This window comes from Schistocerca piceifrons, chromosome 8 (assembly GCF_021461385.2).
Source record: "Schistocerca piceifrons isolate TAMUIC-IGC-003096 chromosome 8, iqSchPice1.1, whole genome shotgun sequence".
NCBI lineage: Eukaryota > Metazoa > Arthropoda > Insecta > Orthoptera > Acrididae > Schistocerca > Schistocerca piceifrons.
In genome coordinates, this window is record NC_060145.1 from 36,755,455 (window position 1) to 36,774,846 (window position 19,392).

At 41.6% G+C, this 19,392-nt stretch overlaps 1 protein-coding gene across 2 annotated transcripts in view; it reads right to left on the reverse strand.

Moving 5' to 3' along the window:
• Positions 1-4,998: 4,998 nt before the first annotated feature.
• Positions 4,999-19,392, reverse strand: part of LOC124711866 — a 32,454-nt gene continuing 18,060 nt past the window's right edge. Inside the window, exons 1-2 of one of the 2 annotated variants that reach the window (XM_047242104.1) lie at positions 15,203-15,273; positions 4,999-5,522 (exon numbers count right to left, since the gene is read on the reverse strand). In XM_047242104.1, the coding sequence (XP_047098060.1) occupies positions 5,157-5,522; positions 15,203-15,211 (375 nt within the window). In that variant the 5' untranslated portion in view covers positions 15,212-15,273 and the 3' untranslated portion in view covers positions 4,999-5,156. Of the gene's footprint in view, positions 5,523-15,202; positions 15,274-19,392 lie in introns of those variants that run through there. The other variant, XM_047242105.1, reaches the window with a different exon arrangement.

Genomic DNA, 19,392 nt, shown 5'->3' on the forward strand with positions numbered 1-19,392 from the left:
TCAGTAAGATGAGAAAAGTCCTCAAGACCAATTCAGAAATGTGATGATGACGAGAGAGGTGTAACAAGTCTTACGTGAACAATTGCTAAATACTGGTAGTGCTACAATTTACTCATCCAGTATCACTTGCTGCTGTATCACTGCAAAGTTCCTGAATTTAGTCAGCTGTACCCCACCTTTCTGAGGCCTGGTGAAAAGTGTTGATTCCATCTCCTCCGGAAGCTGTTAGGATTTCAGGGAAGAGCAACAACTAGTCCATGGCCGGTGGGAGTGGCCGAGCGGTTCTAAGCGCTACTGTTTGGACCCGCGCGACCGCTACGGTCGCAGGTTCGAATCCTACCTCGGGCATGGATGTGTGTGATGTTCTTAGGTTAGTTAGGTTAAACTAGTTCTAAGTTCTAGGTGACTGATGACCTTAGAAGTTCAGTCCCCTAGTGCTCAGAGCCAATACTGCCAATCGATTTTGTTTTTTAACAGCTTTGGGCACGGGGAACAACTTTCCGTGGTAGTGCAGCACAAAATTTAAAATCAGACGATCGGATGTAACTATCACCACGAATTTCACTGACGGTACCGCGGTTATCTTTTTTTTTTGTTTTGTTTTAAGCGTTTAGGGCTAGGCTGCAGTATTCTCCAAAGCAGTAAAAGGAAGATGCACTTTCACTCCCATCTAGCTATTACAGCCATTTTTATTAACACTACTAATGTTTCACTAGTAATAAAATAATGGCATGTATTATATGTTAAGATGTGGACAAAAGTATTAAAGCTGGAGTTTTACAAATAAGTATCTTTAATAGCAAAACTTTACTTAATAATAATGATAATGAGAAACTGCGTAGCACAATTCACACAGTAAAAATTCAAAAGCTCGCGGTCGATGAGGGTCGCTTTGCAGTTGTTCGGTTGAGCTGAAATTTTGGACATAGCGTGTTTTTCATTGATTATAACAAGTAGAAGCGTAGATGATAAACAGTTCGAAAACTGAACAAACGGTTTCACCCTAAGTAGATGTGACAGCATGTCATGGCGCCGCCATGTACAGCAGAATTGTGGAGTACGTTGTTCAGTGTTGTACTAACAAGGGAAACTCCCCATCGCACGCCCATCAAATTTAATGGTAAGGTGGTCCAGTGAGCAGCCGAAGAAAATTTGAACACAGATCAAGCATGGAAACAGGAAGAAGGGGTACTGGACTGTGAAAAGAAAAGCAAGATAGAGAACGTGAACAGTCAAACGAGAAGAAGTGCAAATGTAGAGCAGCCTGTAACAGCGATGGAGTCGTGGTTAAGTGGTTACGGTGTAGGGGACCCAAGCGTGCGAGTAGTGATAAAACCTTTCTCGTGCCAATTTTTTTTTCGCTTTATTCAAATTTGTGTCTGCGTCGTGGTGTAAGATCCGTTTACAAAAGCCAGGTGTAAAGTGGAGACCTACAATGACGGTTGATTGTGCACAACTACCCCATTAGCAGCCGAAAGGAAGTGGCTTTCGAATGGAAACCGTAAACATTTCATGACAAGTTCACAACTCAACCGAATCCTCCAACGGAAAACAATTCTGGTGTTTTATAAACAGCATTAGTGACAGCACATATGCCATATGATAGGAATCTCTTACGGACGTACCTAATTTGAACGACTGGTATGTGAGTGAGATTTTCTCACTTCTTGCCCGATAAGGGTGTTCTTATGAATGTGCCTGTGATAACTCCCAAGGAAATGATGAAAACGTGATAGCTTATCACATAAGCTGCAACTAATGAACGTAACTCTTTCACAATCAGCGAGCTTCTCCGTGCTCTGTCAAAATATATATTATAACGTTTTTGAAACTGTGTTCCGTTTTGGAAGTCTTGACTCATGAATTCCTTTGTTGTAACGTAGGTTACACCCATTTATATGTTGTTTTCATTTCTGTGAGACGACAATGTGGTATCTTGCCTGTTCTCACTAGTCATGACATTTACATGCGACAGTAACGTATGCCTACCACATGACTCCTTTTCTATATCAAATGTATAGTATGACAACGGCCAAACTACAGAAAGAGAACAAACATTTCAATGACCGGACGGACAGTTCATAACCTTGTGAAAGAAAAAAGTTTACATCCATTAACGGCACGTGGAAGTTTTGAAACACGGCTGGTCCACTGGGTAGTCCAACACGGTGACCACTTACCCAACACACAGCTCATTTTTCAGGCTGTCCTTGGACCGTTCACTGTTTCTGTTTTGCTGTTTTTCACAGTTCAGTACACCTTCTTCCTGTTTTCACACTTGACCTGTGTTCAATTCGTGATGTGCTGTTCACTGGGCCATCTTACCACTAAACTTGAAGGGGGTTGAGATGGGGAGTTTCGCTTGTAAGAAGCGGAATGAGTAGTTCTCCGTTGCTAGGGTTGCCCACTTCGGCTAGAGTTGTTGTATGCAATCTGTTGTCGTTAATGTTTGCTTTCTCTTGTACGTACTGCCAAGCTGACTTCTGCGTGGTTTCGCAGTCGGTTTAGTAGAGCGTGTGCGTCTAGTTAATTTGGTATCACGTTTTCCGACAGTAATTTTCGATGGCTTGCCAGTGTTTTCGCATTGACGTGTGATTTGTGATTGGTGGTTCTTGGTTTTCTTTGTATGTTCACCGCTTGAAGTACTATTTATAATATTTGCCTTCTGTTTGGGCCACCGGTCGGACACCTTATGTGTTTCTAGTTGGTGCAATGCCTAGGGAAACAGGATTCGGCTCGTATGCGAGTGCTTTCACAGTGAAGTGTGGTTACTAACTTGGAACGTTAACTTTATATTTGTTTTATGTGTGAAACGTGTGGGAAGTCGTGGACCAATAATTAATTGGTCAGATGCTAAGTAGCACGAACTGTCAACTGAGATCTTTCAGCGGTGAAATTCAATGAATTCTTGTATTGATTTCTTGTATCTCTGATTGCAACATCCCTTATGTGTTTAGTGATGAATGAAATATACATGGAGCTAGGTACTAAATACTGCACTACTGAATGTGGAAGTGTTTCTGAGTCCTAGTTTCTCAGCTGTCACATTGCATACCTCTGTAGTTTTCCAGTCACCAAGGACTTTATAAAATCACCAGCATTCGTTGAATAAATATCAATGCACAGAGTGCCCTCACACTTAATAAGATCTTTAAGTTTTTTTTAAATCCGCTTGAAGCACGTCTAATGTTATGAAGTCAATTGTCTTATTGTACTGGTGTGTCACGTGTCCTCTGTGTGTTGTGCAGATTCATGTTTTATCTATTGTACGTCATTGATGAGTAACCCATACTACTATATAGCACAAGTTCTTGTTTATCATTGTTTCCAAAAATCTCCAAAAGTACTTAACTGATTCATTTCAGATTTGTGCACCGTACTCTAATGAACGTTAAGACGGGCAAAGGATGTGAAAAAGTTATCAGTAAAAATCAGGAAAAGTTCTTGACCATTTCAGCTCGAAAATACATAGACTACATATTTCATTTACGTATAAGAAGATGTCGAACAGTTCTCGACCCATTTAGTTGAATTTTAAATTTAATAAACATCAAGTCGGATCCCTTGCACAATTATAATTGAATGACAAAGACTACTATTTAATTATTAGCTTTTAGTTCATCAATCCTTGCGTTTTCCTTTAATGTTCTTGTGTGTTTGTTAAATAAACTGTTTCGATATTGTGAACGTAAGTTGAATAAAATTTTGTAAGTGTACTTTTTTCTAAATGCAATACGTCGCCTTCGGCGCAGTGTTGCCAAATGTTGATGGCCTATAAACTGCATTGTATTCTGATTCCTGGTTTCTGAATTTTCATCAGGAATTTAAAAATGGTTAGCTAATGATATTTTGACTAAAAAGAGAAATATTTGTAACCGTAGGTTAAATAGCTTACTGCAGCTCCTGTTATAATATTGAATTTTTAAAGTGATTTAAAGAAAAAGAGGTTATATGTTGATCTTTGGATAAATAGCTTCTTGTACGTGTGTGCTTAACATTTTGCGATAAAATCTGGTGCGGTTTCCCGGCAAATAAATTTATAGCTTTCAGTTTCCATTCAATTGATCACCCCCACCCTCACCTCTGGAACTCCGCCGTCAGTAGTATATGACGATAAACTATTGTTTTAAATATATCACCAAGGATAGTCAGCTTAAAACCGCACTATCGTTCGATTCACACATAATACAAGACATTGATATCTGAGCAGTTGTTTTATTACCATATAAAACCTAAAATGAAACATAGCACTGAATTCCAAAGTATTTCTCGAGGTGCTGAAATATTCAGTGTATTGGAAGGTATGTACATCGAGATGATTACAAGTAAACGATGACGCTCATGTGAATTTGGTGATTTCTGTGGGAGGGATAAACTTGGCCCACCAGTCTCTTAGTTTACGATCTTTGAATGTCTGTACAAAGATGCAATGCCTTACATTCTCCTTGTATTTTTCTCCCTGTCTCTGTTCCCTCCTACTTGTTACTCTCCTTCCCGATCCATTTCCCACCCTCCCACTAACCACTTCTCCCTTCTGTTTCTTCATGTTTTTCGCTCCATATCGATGTAGCCCTGTGAATCTACCTCACACTATTTTTCTCTCTCACTCTGGCCAGCGCTGTCATTTGACCGCTCCACTGTCTATCTTTCTTTCTTACCTCCCTCTCTCTCGCTTTGCGTTATCCATTCTTTTCTTGTTCTGCAACTCTCATTCTCTGCTTTTTGCACCTCTTACCTTTCTTCTCTCTGTCTCTCTCCCTGTTTATGTACCTACATGTGGCTGTGAGTACTATATACAAGTATACAAGCGCATTGATTGTGTTTGCCGTCTTTCCCAGTCTGGTCGTGCAAAGCAAGACTGGTGATGGTTTTTCATGGCTGTGTTGTTGGAGCATTGAGTGTTACCCCTCTATTAAGATCAGATTACGTGGTTCTGCAAAAAGTCGAGAAAAATAATGGATGTCACCTTAAACACGAATTCAATGAAAACTCTTTCACTATAAAGGCACAAACACAATTTTATTCACACAAAGTACATACATGCCTGCAGATAGGTTAATCCAGAATATATTATAAAAGGATATTTGAACTTACTACTGTAAGCAGAGGGAACAACAGCACTGGGGTCGACGTCACGGCATTAGATATAGCTGAGTTTATTGACAGACGGGAGTTCGCTGCTTGTTACAGGGCAGGGGGTGGTAGGTTCCGATGGGTACGTGAACAGGGGGGTAGGCAGTGTTGTTTATATTGACGTTGGGGTTGAAGCTGCCAACGCCGAAGTTCACCCTACCCACTCCAGAGTCGCTCGATGCACCTGGTGAAGGATAATGCTTGTTATTTACATTGACGTTGGGGTTGAAGCTCTTATCGCCGAAGTTCACATCCCCCACTCCGATATCGCGTCTCTCGTTAGGCTGATGTTGCTGGCGCTGCTGGCCGGTACTGCCGGTGCTGGGATTGGTGGGCACTGCAGTAGCAAAGCCGGCGGCTGCTGCGCCCAGGACCACCACGGCGAGCACCTGCGGAACAACAGGTAAAGGCTTAAAGCCGACTCACACCAGATATCAGTGAAGAAGGGACGGAACGCTAGGTGGGGTCACGGTCAGAATTTGGTCTGGCCATACTAGACGCAATGTGAGTTCAAAGTCACTTCACCTTACCACAATTATTGGAGAGGTCAAAGTAACGTTATGATATACTATCTGCGACACTAAAAGTCGTACTATAATATCAGAATTAAGGAATTGCCAGTGATAAAGTTTATTACTGCAAATGAAAACGTCATAAAGTATGATCAGCAAAGAATTTGCGTGGTAAATAGATCAAAATTGGAACAACAGGGCAAGTTTCTTCTGAACATTTCGAAACGATGACTTTACTTGCCAGAGAAAATATATATATATATATATATATATATATATATATATATATATAGTGCTATTCGTTGTATTTAGTTACTTATTTCTAAATAACAAATAACATCAAATACAAACGTAATATTCTCCTTCAAGAGAGACAAAATTTTCCACAGTTGAAAAAGTTATTTCATGGAAATTGGTTCATTCATTTACGTCCTTATTTGTAGACAATGCATATTCTGCCCAAGAGTAGCAAAACATAAATTAGTTTTCACTCTCAGCTATGTGGCGTCCCTTGTGCAAGAACACTCAATAGAAAAAAATATCGAAGCTTTCATGGGCCTTCTGTGCGTATCACAAAAAGCAAAGCAAGAGAATCGAATACAGTCTAAGAAGGTACAAAAACGAAAAGTTCACAGCTGTTGAGTTGAGAGAGTGCAGATAAAGTAAGGTAATTTACAATTTTAAAAGACGATGACGGCAATGCCAAAGCTCTCTTCCCGAGACATCTTGGCTCTAAGGTCCCGTCGGCCTGGTACTGTTCTATTGACTGCCTCAGTGAATCCTTTCATTTGAAATGCATAGTGGATATTACTGTCCTATCGTTCCCTACGAGAGCATTACATCAAGTGTGAATCTACGTTTACATAGCCTTCCACCATGTAGGAATACAACTCAGGGAAAATTCTAACTGTGTCTGGTTTTTTCTCATGAACAATATCTCTAAGCTACAATGCATTTAAAGAAATGCATAATGCAACCATCAATGGCTTTTCTAATGAGTGTATATTCTCCAGCAATCCGTTTAAGTGAAGAGATCATCTTTAAATCAAGGATTAACACCATATAAAGTAAAAGACACCTATTTAAACGTTTTCATTTGCACCATATGTTGCGAGTGTTTATATGTAAAACTTCGAATTAAAAACAGTTACTTTAGCGACCCCAAGAAACATATTCCTTTAACTTGATGTAGTGAAGACCTGTGACCTGAATTCAGTCTCATGACCGAATCTAAATCTCTGAGAATAAAAGCATATCACAGTAATTTTTGGACGTTCTGGGACACCGTACTAATGTCACTTTCTTCTAACCACGTTTTGCGTTTCAGAAATATACTCGGAGAGCCAAAGAAACTGGTATATCTATCTAATATCGCGTAGAGCCCCCGCGAGCACACAAAAGGGCAACAATACGACGTGGCATGGACTGGACTAACGTCTGAAGTAACGCTGGAGGGAACCGACACCATAAATTCTGCAGGGGTGTCTGTAAATCCATAAGACAACGAGGGGTTGTAGATCTCTTCTGAACAGCACGTTGCAAGGCAACAAAAATATGTTCGTGTCTGGGGAGTCTGGTTGACAACCGAGGTGTTTCAACTCAGAGGAGTGTCCCTCGAGCCAATCTGTAGTAGTTCTGGACATGTGAGGTGTCGCATTGGCCTGCTGGAATTGGCCAAGTCCGTCGGAACGCACAGTGGACTTGAATGGTTGCAGGTGGTCAGGCAGGATGCTTACTTACGTGTCACATGTCAGTGTTGTATCTAGACGTGTCAAGGATCCCATATCACTCCAACTGCACAAGCCCCACACCATTATAGACACTCCACCAGCTTTAACAGGTCCCTGCTGACATGCAGGTTCGACGGATTCATGAGGTTGTCTTCACAGAAGTATTAATTCATCAGCACGATACAATCTGAAACGAGACTCGTCCAACCAGGCAATATGTTCCCAGTCATCAACAGTCGAACGGAGGTGTAGATTGGCCTAGGCGATGCGTACAGCTCTCTGTCGTGCGGTCATCAAAGGTACACGAGTGGGCTTTCGGCTCCGAATGCCCTAATCGGAGATGCTCCGTTGAATGGTTCGCGCGCTGACACTTATTGATGGCCCACCAGCATTCAAATCTGCAGCAATTTGCGGAAGGGTTGCCCTTCAGTCACGTTGAGCGATTCTCTTCAGTCGTCATTGGCCCTGTGCTTGCAGAGTGTTTTTCCGGCCGCAGCTATGTCGGTGATTTGATGTTTTACCGGTTTCCTGATATTCGCGGTGCACTAGTGAAATGGTCGTACCGGCAAATCCCCAGTTTATCGCTACCTCGGAGATGCTCTGCCCCAACACCCGTGCGCCGATTATAACACCACGCTCAGACTTGCTCAAATCTCAATAAACCGCCATTGTAGCAGCAGTAACCGATCTAACAACTGCGCCAGACACTTGATGTCTTATATAGGCGTTGCCGACCGTAGCGCCGTATTCTGGCTGTTAACATATATCTGTATTTGAATACGCGTGCCTATACCAGTTCCTTTTGCACTTCAGTGTAATTACAGTACGCACAGGGTGTCACAGAATTCGTACTCTGCAATGTCTCAGGCGTCTTTCCTAAAAGCAGATCAAAAAAAGGGCACCACTTTGCGTTACAGTTTTATTTAATAAGCGCATGGAGATTCCAGCGAACTCCAGTGGCAGACGCTGCAGGAGAGACTTGCTACATCACTGTATAGCCTTCTATTATAGTTCCACATGGAGGCCTACCGACAGTCGTTCTTCCAGCGAAGTGTATGTGGCTGGAAGGGGGAAAGGCAGAAGTGAGGCTGGTTCAGAAAGAACCTTCTGTCACACACGATAAGGTGGTTTCGCAGTATAGCTGCAGATGTACTACATATTTAGTACTTTTCATTTTCATTCAAAGACGGTGTATTATAATTATATATAGTGATGTAATTCTTGTTCACTGCTGCCTATCTTATCTGCACAATCTGTATGAGGTGTGTATGCAACACAAATCGTTTAAAGTATGTGGCAAAAGTAACGCTGAATTGCGCTAGGTGTTCTGTCCCATTCACTTGCTTTCACAGATGGAATGCGATAATTGCTGCTGCTTGTCTAGTACTGCACCATCTCTAGGAGGAAGACTGGGTCCGTTCCGATATTAGCGATAAGAATAAATACACAAATTTCTTAAGGTTTTTGTCAGATTAGAACTGCGGACGATTATAACTGCGCCAGCCGCAGTGGCCGAGCGGTTCTAAGCGCTTCAGTCTCAAACCGCGCGACCGTTACGGTCGCAGATTCGAAACCTGTTGCGGGCATGGATGTGTGTGATGTCCTTAGGTTAGTTAGGTTTAAGTAGTTCTAAGTTCTAGGGGACTGATGACCTAAGATGTGAAGTCCCATAGTGCTCAGAGCCACTTGAACCATTTTACTATAACTGTGAGACGCACAGTAATTCTTACCAGTTGTGGCCTGTGCTCCGAGAATGTACCCCAAGGAGTCTATTGTTGCTTAGGTTGCGTTATTTAACTTTTTCTGTTTTATTTTGTATTTGCTTTTATACTCATTGTCAGAATTTTTCGTAAATAATATGAATAAATCTTCGCATACTTCCCCGTCTATCCTAAATTCGTACACCCTATGGAAAAAAGAGAAGGATCAACTCGAAGCTATTATCCAAATCAGGCGGAAATTGGAAAATGTTATGTACACGTAGAGACAAACAAATGATTACCATTTCAGAAAAAAATGATTGCTTCAAGAGAAAAAACTACAGAAGTTGAGCAGTCGACTACGCTTTGGTCGACCTCTGGCTTGGCACTTATTGATACAGTTTTTGGATGTCCTCCTAAAGGATATCGTGCCCTAATTCTGTCCAGTTAGCGGGTTAGGTCGTCAAAACCTCAAGCCAGTTGGAGGGTCTACCCTTAATACTTGTAACTTTCACAACTGGGGATGAAATCTGTGGCCTTCCTGGCGAAGGTCTGGTTTGGCAAGCAAGAAAAGAAGCATTAGAAACTCTCTATGAGTGCGGGTGGGCATTATCTTGCTGAAAAGTAAGCTCAGGTTCGGTGCCCTCGAGGGCTAACAAAGAGAGGAGCAGGATATCGGGGACGTAAAGTTGGGCTCTAAGGGTGCTGCGGATGACACCCAAAGGGGTCCTGCTACCAAAAGGAATGCTACGCCACACCATTAGCTCTGGTTTTAGGCCCGCGTAGCAGGCGACAGTCAAGTTGCTACTCCACCGCTGTCCGGAACGTCTCCAGACAGATCTTCGACCTTGAATCTCATTGACTGGAGCAAAACTGTCTTCAGTGGTTCGTCCCCATGGCAGATGTTCTTCACTGGAATTCAGGAATATTTACTTAGTATTTTTTGGTGAAAGAGTTTCGTAAAATCGTGTTGAATAACTCTGCTTTAGTGGCACTGGCGTCGGTGACTTCAAGGTTGTTATCGCGCAGTGATGTTATTGATTGCGTCTTGCCACAGGTGTGCTTTATGTATGACCAGAATCTCTTTGGGTTTTCTGCCAGATTTCGAGACAGAGTTTCGTTGTGGGAATTATTGAAAGCATCTCACATTAAAGTTGTTGTTGTTGTGGTTTTCAGTCCTGAGTCTGGTTTGATGCAGCTCTCCATGCTAATCTATCCTGTGCAAGTTCTTTCATCTCCCAATACCTACTGCAACCTACATCCTTCTGAATCTGCTTATTGTTTCCATCTCTTGGTCTCCCTCTACGATTTTTACCCTCCACGCTGCCCTCCAATGCTAAATTTGTGATCCCTTGATGCCTCAGAACATCAGAACATGTCCTAACAACCGGTCCCTTCATCTAGTCAAGTTGTGCCACAAACATCTCTTCTCCCCAATTCTATTCAATACCTCCTCATTAGTTACGTGATCTACCCACCTACTCTTCAACATTCTTTTGTAGCACAACATTTCGAAAGCTTCTATTCTCTTCTCGTCCAAATTATTTATTGTCCATGTTTCACTTCCATACATGGGTACACTCCATACAAATACTTTCAGAAATGACTTCCTGACACTTAAATCTATACTCGATGTTAACAAATTTCTCTTCTTCAGAAACGCTATCCTTGCCATTGCCAGTCTACATTTTATATCCTCCCTACTTCGACCTTCATCAGTTATTTTGCTCCCCAAATAGGAAACCTCGTTTACTACTTTAAGTGTCTCATTTCGTAATCTAATTCCCTCAGCATCACCCGACTTAATTCGACTACATTCCATTATCCTCGTTTTACTTTTGTTGATGTTTATCTTATATCCTCCTTTCAAGACACTGTCCATTCCGTTCAACTGCTCTTCCAAGTCCTTTGCTGTCTCTGACAGAATTACAATGTCATCGGCGAACCTCAAAGTTTTTATTTCTTCTCCCTGGATTTTAATACCTACTCCGAATTTTTCTTTTGTTTCCTTCGCTGCTTGCTCAATATACAGATTGAATAACATCGGGGAGAGGCTACAAGCCTGTCTCACTCCCTTCCCAACCACTGCTTCCCTTTCATGCCCCTTGACTCTTATAACTGCCATCTGGTTTCTGTACAAATTGTAAGTAGCCTTTGCTCCCTGTATTTTAGCCCTGCCACCTTTAGAATTAGAAAGAGAGTATTCCAGTCAACATTGTCAAAAGCTTTCTCTAAGTCTACAAATGCTAGAAACGTAGGTTTGCCTTTCCTTAATCTTTCTTCTAAGATAAGTCGTAAGGTCAGTATTGCCTCACGTGTTCCAACATTTCAAAGGAATCCAAACTGATCTTCCCCGACGTCGGCTTCACCAGTTTTCCCATTCGTCTGTAAATAATTCGCGTTAGTATTTTGCAGCTGTGGCTTATTAAACTGATAGTTCGGTAATTTTCACATCTGTCAACACCTGCTTTCTTTGGGATTAGAATTATTATATTCTTCTTGAAGTCTGAGGGTATTTCGCCTGTCTCGTACATCTTGCTCACCAGATGGTAGAGTTTTGTCAGGACTGGCTCTCCCAAGGCCGTCAGTAGTTCTAATGGAATGTTGTCTACTCCCGGGGCCTTGTTTCGACTCAGTTCTTTCAGTACTCTGTCAAACTCTTCACGCAGTATCGTATCTCCAATTTCATCTTCATCCACATCCTCTTCCATTTCCATAATATTGTCCTCAAGTACATCGATCTTGTATAGACCCTCTTTATACTCCTTCCACCTTTCTGCTTTCCCTTCTTTGCTTAGAACTGGGTTTCCATCTGAGCTCTTGATATTCATACAAGTGGCTCTCTTTTCTCCAAATGTCTCTTTAATTTTCCTGTGGGCTGTATCTATCTTACCCCTAGTGATATGCGCCTCTACATCCTTACATTTGTCCTCTACCCATCCCTGCTTAGCCATTTCGCACTTCCTGTCGATTTCTTTTTTGAGATGTTTGTATTCCTTTTTGCCTGCTTCATTTACTGCATTTTTGTATTTTCTCCTTTCAACAATTAAATTCAGTATCTATTCTGTTACCCAAGGATTTGTACTAGCCCTCGTGTTTTTACCTACTTGGTCCTCTGCTTCCTTCACTATTTCATTCCTCAAAGCTACCCATTCTTCTTCTACTGTATTTCTTTCCCCCATTACTGTCAATTGTTCCCTTATGCTGTCCCTGAAACTCTGTACAACCTCTGGTCTAGTCAGTTTATCCAGGTCCCATCTCCTTAAATTACCACCTTTTTGCAATTTTTCAGTTTTAATCTACAGGTCATAACCAATAGATTGAGGACAGAGTCCACATCTGCCCCTGGAAATGTCCTACAATTTAAAACCTAGTTCCGAAATCTCAGTCTTACCAATATATAATCTATCTGATGCCTTTTAGTATCTCCAGGATTCTTCCATGTATACAACCTTCTTTTATGATTCTTGAACTAAGTGTTAGCTATGATTAAGTTATGCTCTGTGCAAAATTTTACCAGACGGCTTCCTCTTTCATTTCTTAGCTCCAATCCATATTCACCTACTATGTTTCCTTCTCTCCCTTTTCCTACTGTCGAATTCCAGTCACCCATGACTATTAAATTTTCGCCTCCCTTCACTACCTGTATAATTTCTTTAATCTCATCATACATTTCTTCAATTTCTTCGTCATCTGCAGAGCTAGTTGGCATATAAACTTGTACTACTGTAGTAGGCATGGGCTTCGTGTCTATCTTGGCCACTATAATACGTTCACTATGCTGTCTGTAGTAGCGTACCCGCACTCCTATTTTTTTATTCATTATTAAACCTACTCCTGCATTACCCCTATTTGATTTTGTACTTATAACCCTGTTTTCACCCGACCAGAAGTCTTGCTCCTCCTGCCACCGAACTTCACCAATTCCCACTATATCTAACTTTAACGTATCCATTTCGCTTTTTAAATTTTCTAACCTACCTGCCCGATTAAGGGATCTGACATTCCACGCTCCGATCCGTGGAATGCCAGTTTTCTTTCTCCTGATAACAACGTCCTCTTGAGTAGTCCCCGCCCGGAGGATCGAATGGGGGACTATTTTACCACCGGAATATTTTACCCAAGAGGATGCCATCATCATTTAACCATAGAGTAAAGCTTCATGCCCTTGGGAAACATTACGGCTGTAGTTTCCCCTTGCTTTCAGCCGTTCGCAGTACCACAACAGCAAGGCCGTTTTGGTTAGTGTTACAAGGCCAGATCAGTCGATCATCCAGACCGTTGCCCCTGCAACTACTGAAAAGGCTGCTGCCCCTCTTCAGGAACCAAATGTTTGTCTGGCCTCTCAACAGATACCCCTCCGTTGCGGTTGCACCTACGGTACGGCTATCTGTATCGTTGAGGCACGCAAGCCTCCCCACCAACGGCAAGGTCCATGGTTCATGGGGGGAGGCACATTGAAGTACGCACTATATTTCGAACTTACAGCGATCTGACCCGCTTTGTGTACCGTGAGGAATCAGTACCATCACTTATTAATTTATGTGGTATATATATCTCTCAATTACTGTCGATACTATCTATTTGAATTCATTCCACAACTTTTCTACGCTTACATGGTCAGACTGTCTCTTAATAAGGCGTTAAGACCATTATTATCATCTTTTTAAAATAGATATACTTTGCGTTTCTTTTTTATGGTTGTAGGAGTTACGGTATTCAGCCTAGCAGCAACTGGCATTTTTCGCTAATCCCTGTATTCGTCACGATATCCACTATTTGTGTAGGATTATTTGTTGCTAAGAAGTCAAATATGCTTTCGCAATCATTTTCGCTTCGAGTGGGCTCATGAACTAATTGTTCAAAATAATTTTATGAGAAAGCATTCAGTACAATTTTGGATGAGGTTTTATGCCTGCCGCCGGCTTTAAATGTTTAATTTTTTCAGCATATCGAGGGTAGATTAAAGTCACCTCCAACTATAATTGTAAGAGTGGTGTACCTATTTGAAATGAGACTCAAGTTTTCTCTGAACTGTTCAGCAACTATAGCTTCTGAGTCGGAGGGTCGGTAAAACAACCCAGTTAATAGTTTATTCCGATTGTCAAGTATAACCTCCACCCATACTATGTCATTACAAGGAAAACATCTTCTGACAGCAATAATTACTCCACTACAAATTGCTTTTAATCTATCCTTTCTGTACACTGTTAGATTGTTACAAAAAAATTTCTGCTGAATTAATTTCCGGCTTTAGCGAGGCTTTCTGTACCTATAACTATTTGAACTTCAGTGCTTTCTATTAGGGCGTGGACCTCTGGTTCTTTCCCAACACAGCTACGACGATTGACAATTACAATACCGATCGTTTCTACAACTAACGTATTGTCTTTTACCTGCCCACTTTGAGATGGACGCCCTTTCTGTGGTTCCCTGAGGCCCTCTAACCTAAACAACCACCCAGTCCCTTCCATAAAGTCCCCGCTACCCATGTAGCCGCTTCCTGTGTGTAGTGGACTCCTGACCTATTAAGCGGAACCTGGAAACCCACCACCCGACGGCGCAAGTCTAGGAATCTGCTGCCTACACGGTCACATAACCGCCTGGGCCTGATTCAGACCCTCCACTCAGCTCTGCACCGAAGGACCACAGTCGGTTCTATCGACGATGCTGCAGATCGGTGAGATCCGCCTTAATCTAGCAAGCAAGACTGGCAGTCCTTGCCATTTCCGCTAGCCGCCCAGAACCAGAGAGAATCTCCTCCGATCCAAAGCGACATACGTCATTGGTAACGAGCCACCACCTGCAGTTGGCTGCTCCCTGTACTCTTCATGGCATCCGGAATCAGCCTTTCCGCATCCGGAATGACTCCCCCCGGTATGCACATGATGTACACACTAGCTTCCTTCCCCTATTAGGCAGCTATGTTCCTAGGAATCCCCATTACGCGCCTAATGGTGGAGCTCCCAAATGCCGGCAAACCCACACTTTGTGAATGCCCAGATAAATGATGTGTATATAAATTTAAAAAAAAGGTGAAATGCGATCAGAAGGACTAAATACGTAGAAGAAAACAGAGGGAATCCTTCAGCTGAAGGTTAGTAACAACAAACCGTCGCATACTTACGGCTTTCATATTGGCTTGCTGAAATTGTGTGTCGGCCAGGAACGTGTTGGATCACGGTGTGTGCCTTCCTCTGGAGACGTCTGCTCTTTTATACTCATTCGGCCGCTTGTACTGGCCTCAGAATGCTGATTCATTGCCACAATTCAAGGGCTGGAGGGGAAGCGTGCAGTTGTTGCCATTGTGTGCTTCACTTTCCGCCTTCCCCGCTTCCCGGTACGGAGTCAGTTCCCGCGTTTCCGCTTACCGGTACTCGTTGCTTAGGCCGAAATCTGAGCAGTATAACTGAAGGACGCCATACACTCTACTGCCGCATCGCAGAAAGAAGAACTATATAATGTGTGTGTCAATATGGAGGTGACGCAGCACAGTAATAATGTTCACATCTGTACGATGTATGTATGGGTGATAATTTTGTGGTGTGGTGTGAGATAGTATGCCATAGATTTTCAGGCTCACATGCGGTTCCTCTTCGTCCAAATGTCTTGGCCCAAACTCGTCTAGGGGTTGAACCGGACGTGTCGCATTACACGCCCTAAATTAGAGACTTGTGACCCTTTGGTTAAGCCGGCCGCAGTGGCCGAGCGGTTCTAGGCGAAACAGTATGGAATTGCGCGACCGCTACGGTCGCAGGTTCGAATCCTGCCTCGGCCATGGATGTGCGTGATGTCCTTAGGTTACTTAGGTTTAAGTAGTTCTGATTTCTAGGGGACTGATGACCGTAGCAGTTAAATCCCATAGCGCTCAGTGCCATTTTAACCAACCCTTTGGTTAAATTGTCTGGCTGATGGAAAGTTTGTGAAATACAAATTTAATAACAGTAATAATAATATTGGTAACTAATATTGACAACTAAATTAACGACCCATAAAATATGATGGCCACACAGTTACGATTTGGTTAGAATAACGTTCATTCAGAAAGCAAAGTAATAGAGAAAGTGGTCGTATCTAGAGTTACAATTACACTCGAGTGCATAACCATTTGACACAGTTCCGTCAGTTACAGTCTCATCGCGAAATACAAGTCCAATACTCTAACTCGCTAGCAACATGAAAAGTTTGAGCTTACAACAGACACGCGGCTGCTCACTGCTCAGAGACTAAGTCCCGGGTTAACACACAACGCGAAATTCTCTAAGTCGTTTCACTTCCTAGCTACCTAAACACGGACCGTCCGCTTTCACGTCTCCACCAGCAGTGTACCCTTTGGAGTCTAGACCAGGACTGTCCCACTGCCCTTCCCCGGCCGAGTCACCCCCGTGCCGATCACCGTTGCTCAACTGACTAGGGCAGTTCCCTTTCCTGAAGCCGTCCTTCTGATTGGCTACAGCTTATTCTACATTATTTTACATTAACTATTATGCACTAAATTTTACAAGAAATATTCAATAAGGGGTCATGCTGTCATCGTTCGTTGTGTTTGATGTGGAGGAAATGAAGATCTGATGCTTAACTGAAAATACTGATAATTTAAAATTAACTATTCCTTTAGACAAATAAAGTTACAGAGTTGATATTTACAACATTTGTCATTTCAATGATGCCCTTCTATATGAAATGTGGATCTTTAAGATCGACCAAAACGTTCAGATTTTAGCATTCACGTCTTTCTTACGATACTGGTTGATTTCACTTTAACGGTAAATTATAAACTATTATAGATATCATCAATATTCCAGTTTTATTGGGATCGCCATGAAAATATATGAAGGGTACTAGATTAAAATTACTGTGGCTTCATGCCCTGAATTACTGCATAGTTAAATTGTTTTCATAAATGTTTCCGTTTATGGCTGATCTTAGGTGCGCCATATTTAACACTGCTACATCTCCTTGGCCACAAATTGCTTCTACGGGGTTTCCCTATGACATAGGTTCTTGTCTGTCTCACTCCCACACTGCAGCACCTAGACCTCATTCAGAACAATAGATGCCTGTAAATTTCCCCGTCTCTTGGCGAATCTGCACTCTGCATGGTCTTGAACGACAGGGTTCGTTTCACAATTCCTGAAGGCTGACTCTTTTAGCCATAGACTTATATTAGAACGAAATTCTCGTTAACTCATAGTAGCCGCAGGAACTTGACACTCGACCTACGTTTCTTCAGCATCTAAATTCGCTCCACCCGATTATAAATTTCACAATGGAAGTGGAGAATGATGGTACTATATCCTTTCTTGATGTTTTCGTACGAAGGGAAGCAGATTTAACCTTGGGACACAGCATATACAGCAGGCCAACTCATACAGATCTCTATCTGCCGGCCACAAGTTTCTATAATCCTGCACAATCTTGTAGTTAATTACTTACGTCAGTTCACGGAGCACTTGTGGTATCTGATCCTGAAAGCCTGCCGAACGAAATACAGCACTTGAAGACAGTGTTCGACAAAACGGTTAGTATGAGAGACACACACGTAATTCATTCAGACCCAAGCGAGTTCTATCCAAGGAGCGAATTGAAGATACTAATACACCCATCACTTTGGCCTTTCTGCAGTATACTACGGTATATTGATAAGTTTCACTTATGGACTGTCTGACAGCAACTGAATAAAACACAATTTTAGTGCCATACGCGTTTCGCCTTTTTTTTCTGCAAGGCATCATCAGTGGCCTGGAATATGTACATGTGTTAGCTATTTTCTTTACATTTTTGTCACTGTGCCTATAGGTTATAAACAGTTCTAGTGGTTGGTATTTCCAATTAAGTAGTAATGTATTGAACTGTACTTACAGGTTGCGTAGACAGTTTCTTACATATTACGCTCCTGTTGCATTTTTGGTGTTGTTCTTCTTCCTATGAGCGCCAGTTTGCTGTTTTTTCCACATTCCACAGCACTATGCACTGAACGCTTGTTTTAATGCAATGTTTTGGTTTCTGTTGCCGATTGTCAAATGTTTTTTGCCAAAGATTGAATATTACTGCCAAACTTATGAGTGTAACTATTGAAGTATCTGTGGTCTGTCCGTGTATTCGTTTGTGTGTGTGTGTGTGTGTGTGTGTGTGTGTTTGGTGTGGTATTAATTTAATTTCATTTAATTTTATTGTAATTAGTTATTTATTTTTTTTGTCCTGTGTATGTGTGTGTGTGTGTGTGTGTGTTTTAGTGTGATATGTGTTTTTTTTGTGCTGTGTGTGTGTGTGTCTGTCTGTATTTTGGTGTTATATATATATGTATATATTTTATGTTATCATTTCCTTTATTAAATGTAGTAGGGAACCTGTGCTGATGTGTGTTTGTTCATTTATCACATGTTTGTTTTCTGCTATCGCTTTCTGGATGTGGAAGTTTTCTTGCATTTGTATAAGATGTTTGTCATGGTTGCTTATTCTCATTATTTTCATTTCTTGTTCCATGTTTGTAGGATGATGGTTGTAGTGTTTTAAATGCTCTGCAAATGTGGAATGGTTTGTTTCATACTTCCAACATCTGATATGTTCTTTGTATCTTGTTTCAAAATTCCTGCATGTCATGCCTATGTATACTGCATCACAACTTTGACATTCAAGTTTATATATTCCTGATTGTTGGAACTTGTCCCTCTTGGTAGCTGGCTGGCTTAGGTGTGATTGAAGGGTTTGCCCAGGCTTATATGCTATTTTGAAGCCCTGTCTCTTTAGGATGTTTGCAACTCTGTGTGTTAGTTTATGTGTGTAGGTCATGGTGTACCATCTGGTTCTTTTCTGTGTGGTGTTGTCATTGTGTGTGTTTGTTGAGTGTGTTTGTAAGTTTTCAGCTTGTGAGTTCTTTTGTATTGTGGAAATGTTGTGTTTGTTTTTTATTTGTGTTTTTATTTTTTGATTGAGCCTGTGTACCACATGTGTGTCATACCCGTTGTTCTTAGCTATTTGTATGATCGTGTTCATTTCTTGTTCATAGTTTCTCTTGCTGAGTAGGATTCTGTTTAATCTATGTAACATGTGTCTTAGTGCTGCAAGTTTCTGGCTTTGGGGGTGGTTGGATGTGGAATGTATTATTGTGTCCATGGCTGTTGGTTTTCTAAAGATGTGAAATGTATGTTTTCCATTTTCTTTTTTAATTGTAATGTCAAGAAAATTTATTTGATTTTCTTTTTCCATTTCAAGTGTGAATTTTATGTTCTTATGAGCTTTGTTTATTTCTGAATGGAGTTCATCTATTTTTTCACTTGGCTCGTCTACCAGACAAATAATGTCATCCACGTATCT